Genomic DNA, 12,729 nt, shown 5'->3' with positions numbered 1-12,729 from the left:
TCTAATCTATCAACTTAAAGGAAGATCATCATTTCATCCAACTGGTAGAATTTAAAAATACTCTGATCTTTTTTTATTTTTTTCTTTTTTTTTTTTTGTTTTTTTTTTTTTTTTTTGGTGATTTTTTTCTTTATTTTTTTTGACTTTTTTTATTGTTTTTTTTTCTTTCTTTAGTTTTGCTTTGTTTTTTTTTTTTTTTGTTGCTTTTTTTTCTGTTTTTTTTTTTTTTTTTTCTTTTTTTTTTTGCTTTTTTTTTTTGTTTTTTTGAGGCTTTTTTTTTTTTTGTCTTATTTTTGTTTTTTTTTTTTTTTATTTTTTTTTTGTATTTTTTTTTTATTTTTTTTTTTTTATTTTTTTTCTCTTTTTTTGTTTTTGTTTTTCTTTTTTGTATTTTTTTTTTTCTGTTTTAATTTGATGTTTTGTTTGTATTTTTTTTTATTTTTTTTTTTCTTTTTTTTTTTTTTCTTGTTTTTTTTGTTTTTTTTTTTTTTTTTTTTTTTTTTTTTTTTTTTGTTGTTTTTTTTTTTTTTTTTGTTTTTTTTTTTTTTTTGTTTTTTGCTCTTTTTTTTTTTTTTTTTCTTTTTTTTGGATAGATTATTTAGGTACATTTAGGGTTAGGAAAGTATGATGAATCATAAAAAACAATAGTCCTATAAAATCTAATTCTTACTAATCATGGAAGTGTGATGACAACGCCCAATCGTACATTACATAAGTGTTCAGACCCTTTACTCAGATACTTTGTTGAAACACCTTTGCGGCGATTACAGCCTTGAGTCTTCTTGTGGTATATAATCTAGTTCTAGAATCTAGAATAGATGGAGAGAACAGAATCTAGTTCTAGAATCTAGAATAGATGGAGAGAACAGAATCTAGTTCTAGAATCTAATCTATCAACTAAAGGAAGTCATCATTCATCTCCAACTGGTAGATTTAAAAATACTCTGATCTTGTAGATTATTTAGGTACATTTTAGGGTTAGGAAAGTATGTATGAATCATAAAAAACAATAGTCCTATAAATCWAATTCTTACTAATCATGGAAGTGTGATGACAACGGCCCAATCGTACATTTACATAAGTGTTCAGACCCTTTACTCAGTACTTTGTTGAAACACCTTTGGCGGCGATTACAGCCTTGAGTCTTCTTGGGTATGACACTACAAGCTTGGCACACCTGTATTTGGGGAGTTTCTACCATTCTTCTCTGGAGATCCTCTCAAGCTCTGTTAGGTTGGATGGGGAGTGTCGCTGCACAGCTATTTTCATGTCTCTCCAGAGATGTTTGATCGGGTTCAAGTCCGGGCTCTGGCTGGGACACTCAAGGACAACAGTGCAGTAATATCGAACAACTTCACAACAATACACACATCTAAAGGAATGGAATTAACAATATATACAAATTTAGGGGAGTAATGTCAGAGCGGCATAGACTAAGATACAGTAGAATAGTATAGAATACAGTATATACATATGAGATGAGTAATGCAAAATATGTAAACATTATTAAAGTGACTGGTGTTCCATTTTTAAAGTGGCCAGTGATTCCAAGTCTATGTATATAGGCAGCAGCCTCTAATGTGCTAGTGATGGCTATTTAACAGTATTTAACAGTTTGATGGCATTGAGATAGAAGCTGTTTTTCAGTCTCTCTGTCCCAGCTTTCATGTACCTGTACTGACCTCGCCTTCTGGATGATAACGGGGTGAACAGGCAGTGGCTCGGGTGGTTGTTGTCCTTGATTATCTTTTTGGCTTCTGTGACATCGGGGCTGAAGTGTCCGGCAGGGCAGGTAGTTGCCCCCGGTGATGCATTTGGGCAGACCGCATCCCGGGGGGGGGGGGTCAGTTGCGGGGGTGCAGTTGCCGTACTAGGCGGTGATACAGCCTGACAGGATGCTCTCATTGTACACTTGTAAAAGTTTGTGAGGGTTTAGGTGCCTAGCAAATTTCTTCAGCCTCCTGAGTTGAAGAGTGTCGCCTTCTACACCACACTGTCTGTGTTTGGTGGACATTTAGTTTGTCAGTGATGTGTACACCAAGGAACCTGAAGTTTCCACCTTTCTCCACTGCGGGCCCATCAATGTGGATGGGGGTGCTCCTCTGCTGTTTCTGAAGTCCACGATCATCTCCTTTGTTTGTTGATGTTGGTGGAGAGGTTTTTTCTTTGGCACACACTCCAGGGCCCTCACTTCCGCCTGTAGGCTATCATTTGCTGGTAATCATGCCTACTACTGTTGTGTCGTCTGCAAACTTGATAATTGAGGCTTGCGTGCCACGCAGTCATGTGCGTGAACAGAATACAATGAGGGGGCTGAGCACCCTTCTTGTGAGTTTCTGCGAAGTGGAGTGTTTTTTTCTACCTTCACCACCTGGGGATGGCCCGTCAGGAAGTCCAGGACAGTTACACAGGGTGGGTTCAGACCCAGGGTCAAGTTTAATGATGAGCTTGGAGGGTACTATGTGTTGAATGCTGAGCTATAGTCAATTAACAGCATTCTTACATAGGTATTCCTCTTGTCCAGATGGGTAGTGCAGTGTGATGGCGCTTGCATCTTCTGTGGATCTATTGGGGCGTTAATCAAATTGAAGTGGGTCTAGGTGACAGGTAAGGTGGAGGTGATATGATCCTTGACTAGTCTCTCAAAGCACTTCATGATGAGAGTGAGTGCTGGGGGGCGATCTTCATTTAGTTCAGTTATCTTTGCTTTACGGGCTCCTGAGTGGCGCAACAGTTAAGCAGGCTGCATCTCCTGGTTTGGCCGGGGTAGGCCGTCATTGTAAATAAGAATTTGTACTTAACTGACTTGCCTAGTTAAATAAAGGTTAAATAAAAAATAATATTGGGTACAGGAACAATGGTGGACATCTTCAAGCATGTGGGTGACAGAGACTGGGATAGGGAGAGATTGAATATGTCCGTAATATGTCTCATAGCAAAGGGTCTGAATACTTATGTAAATAAGGTATTTCTGTTTTTTATTTGTAATAATTTTCCGACAATTTCGAAAAACCTACTTTGTCTTTGTCATTATGGGGTATTGTGTGTAGATTGATGAGGAACATTTTCTATTTAATCCATTTTAGAATAAGGCTGTAACGTAACAAAATGTGGAAAAAGTCAAGGTGTCTGAATACTTTCCAAATGCGCTGTAAACTAAAGTTTAAAAAAGTTCATTAAATACATTTAAAATTAACTTGATCTGAAAATAAAATATGATCCTCAACTGCGTTTCCCACTCCAGTCAGCAGACGGCGATGTGCGTTTTTCAGGCGATGCTGCTAGCGTGACGTATAATCTAGTGGACGGTTCTTCATAAACAGCTAGTCGACCACCTCGGTAGCTTACTAGCCAACATAGCCGAAAGATTCCAGCTATTTATACCCATTTGGTCTATATTAGCTGCTGTGTTTTAGACACACTTCTGTCGTATCTACTTCTTAACCTATTTCATTTCATATTTACGTTGTTTTTATTAGTCAGCTATAGTAGCTGGCTGGTTAAATTAGCACTAATCTAGTCGCTAATGATAGCTAACTAGCGAGCTAATATCCCCGAACATGAGCTCCCTACACTTCACCCCTCCTGCTGAAGAAGAAGTCTGCTGGACGGAGAAAGAAGCTCTGTGTCTGAAGGTTGTCGTGAAAGAGGAGAAGGAAGAGGAGGATGTCACAGTAAAAATAGAAGTAGAGGATGAGGCTGTTACAGTAAAAGAAGAAGAGAAAGACGTTAGAGTGAAAGAAGAGGAAGACGCGTTCAGAGTGAAAGAGGAGGAGGATGTTACAGTAAAAGGAGAAGAGAAAGACGTTTCAGTGAAAGAAGAGGAAGACGCGTTCAGAGTGAAAGAGGAGAATGTTTCAGTAAAAGAAGAGGAAGAGGAAGATGCAGATTTTGAAGTGAAGGAGGAAGGAGAGGATGAGGAGACGGAAGGTCAGATTAACACCAGTAAATACTAATATTTAATAACGGGGGCACAAACTCTGCAGTTGTTGAACTGATGTACACAAACGTGGTTTTAAAGCAGGAATAGTTTTTGTGGATACATTTTAAAGTAAAAAATCAGTCTGGTGTAATTCCGCTACTGTGGAATTGCCCAGCTCCTAAATACTGAACAATATTATAAACGCAACATGCAACAATTTCAAACATTTTACTGAGTTACAGTTTATAGAAGTCAATTTAAATAAATTCATTAGGCACTAATCTATGGATTTCAAGACTGGGCAGGTGCGCTGCCATAGGCCCACCCACTGGGGAGCCAGGCCCAGCCAATCGGACTGAGTTTTTCCCCACAAAAGGGCATTATTACAGACAGAAATACTCCTCTGCACCCTCTCCTCAGACGATCCCGCATGAAACATGGGACCAACACTTTCCATGTTGCGTTTATATTTATGTTCAGTACATAAACTTGTCAGCGTAGAGCCCTGAACTATAATAATTAGTAAGCATTTTATCTGGCAGGACAGGCACTTTGTTGATTCTTGATGTTTGTTCACTTCTACAACTGTTCATCATTACTATTGTATCTAAACGTATTATTTTAACACATTGGTTAAAAGACTCCGGTCACAAATGTAATTACATGGAGCAATATACCACATTACTTCATACTTACATTTCTTGTTTTACAAACGTTGCCAAGCATGCTCATTCGTTTTCTTGCTGTTGTGATTTTTGGTGTAATCAGTCATGTCAAAAAAATATTTGGCCTGGTAAAAAATCAGTGGCTGGTATATTCTTTCCTCTGCCTGCCACACTGGCTGGTGGACCAAAATCAAACTAAAACAAGACTTAGAAGACATTTAGTCTACAATCTTAGATGTTACTACTAATGTGAAAACAAGACAAAATATGACTATTCTTGCTCATTTGAAGACAAATGTCAAATAATCATTACATTCATTACAGACGACTATTGTTGTACAACATCATGGCTACGCTGTTGGCATCACCTTTTACAGTGGATTTCCGCTGTTGTGGGCCTTTAACCATCTGTCTGACTTTGTTGTTCACACAGGAGAGAGACGGGACTATCGTGGGCCCTCTGGGGAGCTTCAACAACATCATGAAGCTGACAAGGCAAAAAAGAGTCTCTCCACATCAGGACACCTCAAGAAACACCATCAGAGACCCACAGGAAAGAAACCTCACTGCTGCTCTGACTGTGGGAAACATTGCAAATCTTCATCAAAACTAAAAATACACCAGCGAGTACACACAGGAGAGAAACCTTATAGCTGTAATCAATGTGGGAAGAGTTTTACTAATTCAAGTAATCTAAAAACACACCAGAGAACACACACAAGAGAGAAGCCTTATAGCTGTGATCAGTGTGGCAAGAGTTTTACTCAGTCAAGCAACCTGGTAACACATCAGAGAACACACACAGGAGAGCAGCCATATAGCTGTGATCAGTGTGGCAAGAGTTTTACTCAGTTAAGCAACCTGGTATCACACCAGAGAACACACACAGGAGAGCAGCCATATAGCTGTGAGCAATGTGGGAAAAACTTTTCTCTGGGAGAACGCCTTAAAGAGCACCAGAGAACACACACAGGAGAGAAACCTTATAGCTGTGATCAGTGTGGCAAGAGTTTTACTCAGTCATGCAACCTGGTATCACACCAGAGAACACACACAGGAGAGCAGCCATATAGCTGTGATCAATGTGGCAAGAGTTTTACTCAGTCAAGCAACCTGGTATCACACCAGAGAACACACACAGGAGAGCAGCCATATAGCTGTGAGCAATGTGGGAAAAACTCAATTCTCGGAGAGAACACCTTAAAGAGCACCAAGAACACACACAGGAGAGAAGCCTTATAGCTGTGATGTATGTGGAAGAGTTTTACTCAGTCATGTAACCTGGTATACACCAGAGAACACACAACAGGAGAGAAGCCTAACAGTGGGGAGAACAAGTATTTGATACACTGCCGATTTTTCAGGTTTTCCTACTTACAAAGCATGTAGAGGTCTGTAATTTTTTATCATAGGTACACTTCAACTGTGAGAGACAGTTGGATGATCCAGAGGAGGAATGGAGAAGGTCATGTGGCCTGATGAGACAAAAATAGAGCTTTTTGGTCTAAACTCCACTCGCCGTGTTTGGAGATGAAGAAGGATGAGTACAACCCCAAGAACACCATCCCAACCATGAAGCATGGAGGTGGAAACATCATTCTTTGGGGATGCTTTTCTGCAAAGGGGACAGGACGACTGCACCGTATTGAGGGGAGGATGGATGGGCTATGTATCACGAGATCTTGGCCAACAACCTCCTTCCCTCAGTAAGAGCATTGAAGATGGGTCGTGGCTGGGTCTTCCAGCATGACAACGACCCGAAACACACAGCCAGGGCAACTAAGAGTGGCTCCGTAAGAAGCATCTCAAGGTCCTGGAGTGGCCTAGCCAGTCTCCAGACCTGAACCCAATAGAACATCTTTGGAGGGAGCTGAAAGTCCGTATTGCCCAGCGACAGCCCCGAAACCTGAAGGATCTGGAGAAGGTCTGTATGGAGGAGTGGCCAAAATCCCTGCTGCAATGTGTGCAAACCTGCTCAAGAACTACAGGAAACGTATGATCTCTGTAATTGCAACAAAGGTTTCTGTACCAAATATTAAGTTCTGCTTTTCTGATGTATCAAATACTTATGTCATGCAATAAAATGCAAATTAATTACTTAAAAATAATACAATGTGATTTTCTGGATTTTTGTTTTAGATTCCGTCTCTCACAGTTGAAGTGTACCTATGATACAAATTACAGACCTCTACATGCTTGTAAGTAGGAAAACCTGCAAAATCGGCAGTGTATCAAATACTTGTTCTCCCCATGATAGCTGTGATCAGTGTGGGAAAAGTTTTACTCAGTCAAGCAGCCTGAATAGACACCAGAGAACACACACAGGAGACAAACCTTCTTACCACTGCAATTTGTTTTTATCTCTTGATTTATTTGACAGATTGCCAGTAGTGTGAAAACCTGTCAAGGCAAAGGGTGGCTACTTTGAAGAATATACAATATTTTTTGATTTGTTTAACACTTTTTTGGTTTCTTCAGGATTCCATTATTGTGTTATTTCATAGTTTTGATGTCTTCACTATTATTCTACAATGTAGAAAATAGTAAAAATAAAAACCCTTAAATAAGGTGTGTTTTACTGGTACTGTATATATATATTATTATACATGGCTTAATGCATCATTACATTAGCCATTTAGCCCCAATATGAAACTCAACTAGTCTCTTACTGTTTAACCAGAATAACATGAGTTGTGCCCTTCAAACTGGCAAACTGTTAGTCCATAATTAACTAGTCTCTCACTGTTCAACCAGAATGGCATGAGMTGTGCCCTTCAAACTGTTAGACTGTTAATCCATAAGCATATTCAGCTACTTAGTGGCAAGAAAAAGTATGTGAACCCTTTGGAAATACCTGGTTTCTGCATAAATTGGTCATAAAATTTGATCTTCATCTAGGTCACAACAATAGACAAACAAAGTCTGCTTAAACTAATAACACACAAACAATATGTTTTCATGTCTTTATTGAACACACCATGTAATCATTCGCAGTGCAGGGTGGAAAAAGTATGTGAACCCTTGGATTTAATAACTGGTTGACCCTCKTTTGGCAGCAATAACCTCAACCAAACATTTTCTGTAGTTGCGGATCAGACCTGCACAACGGTCAGGAGTAATTTTGGACATTCCTCTTTACAAAACTGTTTCAGTTKAGCAATATTCTTGGGATGTCTGGTGTGAWCTGCTCTCTTGAGGTCATGCCACAGCATCTCAATCGGATTGAGGTCAGGACTCTGACTGGGCCACTTCAGAAGGCGTATTTTCTTCTGTTTAAGCTATTCTGTTGTTAATTTACTTCTGTGTTTTGGGTCGTTTTGCTTCACCCAACTTGAGCTTCAATTGGAGGACAGATAGCCTAACATTCTCCTGCAAAATGTATTGATAAACTTGGGGATTTATTTTTCCCTCGATGATAGCAAGCTGTCCAGGCCCTGAAGCAGCAAAACAGCCCCAAACCACGATGCTCCCTCCACCATACTTTACAGTTGGGATGAGGTTTTGATGTTGCTGTGCTGTGCCTTTTTTTCTCCACACATGGTGTTGTGTTTTCCTTCCAAACAACTCAACTTTAGTTTAATGTATCCACAGAACATGTTGCCAGTAGCTCTGTGGAACATCCAGGTGCACTTTTGCAAACTTCAGACATGCAGCAATGTTTTTTTTGGACAGCAGTGGTTTCTTCCGTGGTGTCCTCCCATGAACACCATTCTTGTTTAGTGTTTTACYTATRGTAGACTCGRCAACAGAGATGTTAMCYTGTTCCAGAGATTTCTGTAAGTCTTTAGCTGACACTCTAGGATTCTTCTTAACTTCATTGAGCATTCTGCACTGTGCTCTTGCAGTCATCTTTGCTGGACGGCCACTTCTAGGGAGAGTAGCAACAGCGCTGAACTTTATCCATTTATAGACAATTTGTCTTACCGTGGACTGATGAACATCAAGGCTTTTAGAGATACTTTTGTAAACCCTTTCCAGCTTTATGCAAGTCAACAATTCTTAATCTTAGGTCTTCTGAGATCTATTTTGTTCAAGGCATGATTCACATCAGGCAATGCTTCTTGTGAATAGCAAACTCAAATTTTGTGAGTCTTTATTATAAGGCAGGGCAGCTCTAACCAACATCTCCAATCTCGTCTCATTGGTCTCCAGGTTAGCTGACTCTACTCCAATTAGCTTTTGTAGAAGTCATTAGCCTAGGGGTTCACATACTTTTTCCAACCTACACTGTGAATGTTTAAATTATGTATTCAATATAGACAAGAAAAATACAATAATTTGTTTGTTATTATTTATTATCAAATTTGATGACKAATTTATGCAGAAATCTAGGTCATTCCAAAGGGTTCACATACTTTTTCTTGCCACTGTAGATGTCATGTATTGTCATGTTGTGTTCTCTACAATGAATCATCACCAAGTGAAATAAAGTTGATAAGATACTTAATAGACATTAAATAAAAAATGGTTGTTCAGAAATGATTAATTATCATTTTGCTCTCATGAAATGAACTAAATATTTCACAATCATTATCACTGCTGATATTCACAGAGAATAATTACAAGGATCATATTTCTCAGTTGCATTGACCTGCAGACATCAGACACCCCCTCTCCCTTATGCACATGTGACTGAAATGTAACCAATCACAAAAATCACTGAGACAGTTTTGATGGCCCAATAAAAAAACAGCAAGTTTCTGCCAGCCAATGTGATAATTCGAGTGCAGTACATGTGTAGAGGGATAATTCCAGTGCAGTACATGTGTAAAGGCTGTAGAGGGATCATTACAGTACATGTGTAAAGGGTGTAGAGGGATCATTTCAGTACAGTACATGTGTAAATGGTGTAGAGGGATCATTCCAATACAGTACATGTGTAGAGGGATCATTTCAGTACAGTACAAGTGTAAAGGGTGACAGACAGACCGATGGAGGCAAGGACTGACCATCCATGATATCAGCTTTATAGTTTTAACCATGTTGAGGCTATAAAGTGTTGATTTACAATGTTTCTAAACATTGGAGTAAAAAAATATTATTTGGGGTTCTGATGGGGGTACAACAGTTGAACTAAGCTCATGAGGCAAGTGATATATTCTTCAAGAATCAATGGCTATAAATAAATAATTTAAAAGTCCAAATATGGGTGTAGCAATTGCATATTTCCACTTTAACACCACACATCAGTTCAACAACTGCAGAGTTTGTGCCTCTGTATTTAAGACAGTACTTACTAGTATTAATCAGGGCCAGGTTTCTCAAAACCATCTTACGGCTAAGTTCATCGTTGGATGCCTTAAGATGCGTTTGGGAAACCTGCCTTAGATATCCTCTTCTTCGATGTGACAGTCATCTCCCCCTCCTCGTCTTTCACTCCAAATACTGCATCCTCCTCCTCTTTCACTCTGAACGCGTCTTCCTCTTCCTTCACTGAAACGTATTTCTCTTCTTTCACTGTAACAGCCTCACCCTCTACTTGTTTTTGTATTGTAACAGCCTCCTCTTACTTCTCCTCTTTCACCAGAGCTTCTTTCTCCGTCCAGCAGACCTCCTCTTCTTTAGCAGGTAGAGATTAGCTTAGTGACCTCATGGTCGGAGACGTTAGCTAGCTAGGCTAATGCTAACTTAACCAGCCCGCTAGCTGACTAATAACAACAACACCGTAAATATGAAATTAAATCGGATAATAAACTAGATGACAGAAGTGGGTTTATAACACAGTGGCTAATATACACTAAAGCGTCTAAAGAGGTGTATTGGTTCGGCTATTTTGTCTAGCAAGCTACCGAGATGGCTGACTAACTGTTGCTGCTGTTGAAAGAAGCGTTCCATCCACTAGATTATAGCTAGCTACTAGCAAGGTAAATATAGAATTAAAGGGGGTAACTAGCTAAACGGCATAAGCCGACAGAAGTGTGTTTAAAACATAGTGGCTTAAATACACCGAAACAGTCTAAACAGCTTGAATCTTTCAGCTATGTTGGCTACCGAGGTGGATGACTCGCTGTTATTGTTGAAGTGTTTCGTCCACTAGATTATACGTCACACTAGCAGCGTCGCCTGAAAGACCGCACATCGCCATCTGCAGACACGCGTGCCGACGCAGTTGAGGACAAAGTTATGTTTTTACAAACAAATCGTTTTAAATGTTTTATTATTAAATAATAATATTACATTGAGACTATCAGATAGATGCATGTGTTGATTAGTGCAGATCATAATCAGTGAGAATCAAACTTTACATCAACTTGACATCTGCATTTTTAAGGAAGTTTCTGATTAATTCAGTCAAACTATCAGATAATGATAAATAAGCAGCGACGTCACAATACATCATGTAGATGTATATAATGAACAGACTAGGTCTATACTGCTCCTACATGGTGTAACAATACATCATGTAGATGTATATAATGAACAGACTAGGTCTGGTGTGGGGCTTTAAGGCAGTGCTGTTAGTGTGACGTATAATCTAGTGGACGGAACGCTTCTTTCAACAGCAGCTACAGGTAGTCAACCTCCTCCGTAGCTTCCTAGCCAAAATAGCCGAACCAATAAAGCTCTTTAGACGCGTTAGTGTATATTAGCCACTGTGTTTTAAACCCACTTCTGTCGTCTAGTTAGTTATCCGATTTAATTTCATATTTACGCTGTTGTTGTAATTAGTCAGCTAGCGGGCTTAAGTTAAGTTAGTTAGCATTAGCTAACTAAGTTAGCATTAGCCTAACTAGCTAACATCTCCGACCATGCGGTCACTAAGCTACTCACCTCCTGCTAAAGAAGAGGCGGATATCACAGTAAAACAAGAAGAAGAGGATGAGGCCGTTACTGTGAAAGAAGAGAAAGACGCGTTCAGAGTGAAAGAGGAGGAGGATGTTACAGTAAAAGGAGAGGAGGATGTTACAGTAAAAGGAGAGGAGGATGCAGTTTATGGAGTGAAAGAGGAGGAGGGGGAGATGACTGTCAAGTCGGAAGAGGAGGAAACTGGATATCTGGGCCCGGTTTCCCAAACGCATCTTAAGGCATCCAATTGTTCTAACGATGAATTTAGCCATAAGATGGTTTTGAGAGACCGTTCCTTGATTAACTCTAGGAAGTACTGTCTTAAAAACAGAGGCACAAACTCTGCAGTTGTTGTACTGATGTTTGGTGTTAAAGCGGAAATCTGCAATTGCTACATCCATATTGTGACTTTTAAATTATTTACTTATAGCCATTGATTCTTGAAGAATATAAACCATGCTTCATGAGCTTAGTTCAACTGTAAATAAGCTTTTTTTACTCTAATGTTTAGAAACAATGTAAATCAACACTGTATAGCCTCAACATGGTTAAAACATGGTTAAAACTATAATGTTGTTATCATGGATGGTCAGTCCTTAGGTCTTTATGTCTGTAGTTACATTTCTCCAACCCCATAATCATCTTATTACCAAAACAGTGGTGGAATGACAGATTTGTTATTGTTTGAACTGCAGATTGCTGGGTTGTGTGTTTTTTTTAAACAGCAACAAAATGGCTGCCCAGAGACTTGGTTTGGTAAACAGCTGAGGGATGGAGGAAGGAGAAGTGTAACCACTCTCAAATTCATAGAGAACGATATTGTAGAAACCGTAACCCAACACCTAACGACCTCGTCAAGAAGTTAAGACATCTTGGCGTAACAGTTATACGGTGTTGGCTTGACAGTCGCTGGACCCAGGTTTGAGTTCAGATCAGGGCTACCCCCTGAATTCACTACACTATGAATACAAGGACTGGCCATCCATTAGGTCATAATGATAGTTTAACCAGGTTTCTAGGCTATATTGTATATTCTAGAATTCATCCATGATGTCATAATGATAGTTTAACCAGGTTTCTAGGCTATATAGTATATTCTAGAATTCATCCATGATGTCATAATGATCGTTTAACCAGGTTTCTAGGCTATATAGTATATTCTAGAATTGCCAGTGAAGATTGCCTGGACTTTCGTAAATTCTGCCGTTATGCTCCTGAAATTTTCAGTAATAGACTACACCAGCAGTCGGCAACCTTTTCCAGTTGGAGTGCAATTTCTATGACCATTTTTACCAATCTGTGTGCAAGTTATGATTTTCATATGCACATTTTCATTTAATTTATAATGGGTAATCT

The 12,729-nt window shown here is 39.2% G+C and overlaps 2 protein-coding genes and 2 long non-coding RNA genes across 5 annotated transcripts in view; 3 read left to right on the top strand and 1 right to left on the bottom strand.

Moving 5' to 3' along the window:
• Window positions 1–12,729, bottom strand: part of LOC139023332 (uncharacterized) — a 92,810-nt gene that overhangs the window by 46,685 nt on the left and 33,396 nt on the right. The gene's annotated exons all lie outside the window — the stretch shown is intronic.
• The window catches only part of LOC139023334 (uncharacterized), a 107,872-nt gene that overhangs the window by 68,311 nt on the left and 26,832 nt on the right, over window positions 1–12,729 (top strand). The window lies entirely within an intron of this gene.
• The window catches only part of LOC111955879 (zinc finger protein 436-like), a 50,000-nt gene that overhangs the window by 27,706 nt on the left and 9,565 nt on the right, over window positions 1–12,729 (top strand). The gene's annotated exons all lie outside the window — the stretch shown is intronic.
• Window positions 3,225–5,866, top strand: LOC111955467 (zinc finger protein 180-like). The gene is made up of 2 exons (XM_070436272.1): window positions 3,225–3,930; window positions 5,021–5,866. The coding sequence occupies exons 1-2, from the start codon at window positions 3,561–3,563 to the stop codon at window positions 5,827–5,829; spliced, it is 1,179 nt and encodes a 392-aa protein (XP_070292373.1). The 5' UTR covers window positions 3,225–3,560; the 3' UTR covers window positions 5,830–5,866.

This window comes from Salvelinus sp. IW2-2015, linkage group LG31 (assembly GCF_002910315.2).
Source record: "Salvelinus sp. IW2-2015 linkage group LG31, ASM291031v2, whole genome shotgun sequence".
Lineage (NCBI taxonomy): Eukaryota > Metazoa > Chordata > Actinopteri > Salmoniformes > Salmonidae > Salvelinus > Salvelinus sp. IW2-2015.
The sequence above is the reverse complement of the archived record's forward strand: the minus strand, read 5'-3'. Positions and strand labels throughout refer to the sequence as shown.

What these genes read in the sequence shown, in the direction of transcription:
- LOC111955467 (XM_070436272.1), top strand. Translation starts at nt 3,561, where the DNA reads ATGAGCTCCCTACACTTCACCCCTCCTGCTGAAGAAGAAGTCTGCTGG. An exon ending in AGAGGATGAGGAGACGGAAG is followed by an intron (nt 3,931 to 5,020) that starts GTCAGATTAACA and finishes TTGTTCACACAG; the next exon opens with GAGAGAGACGGGACTATCGT.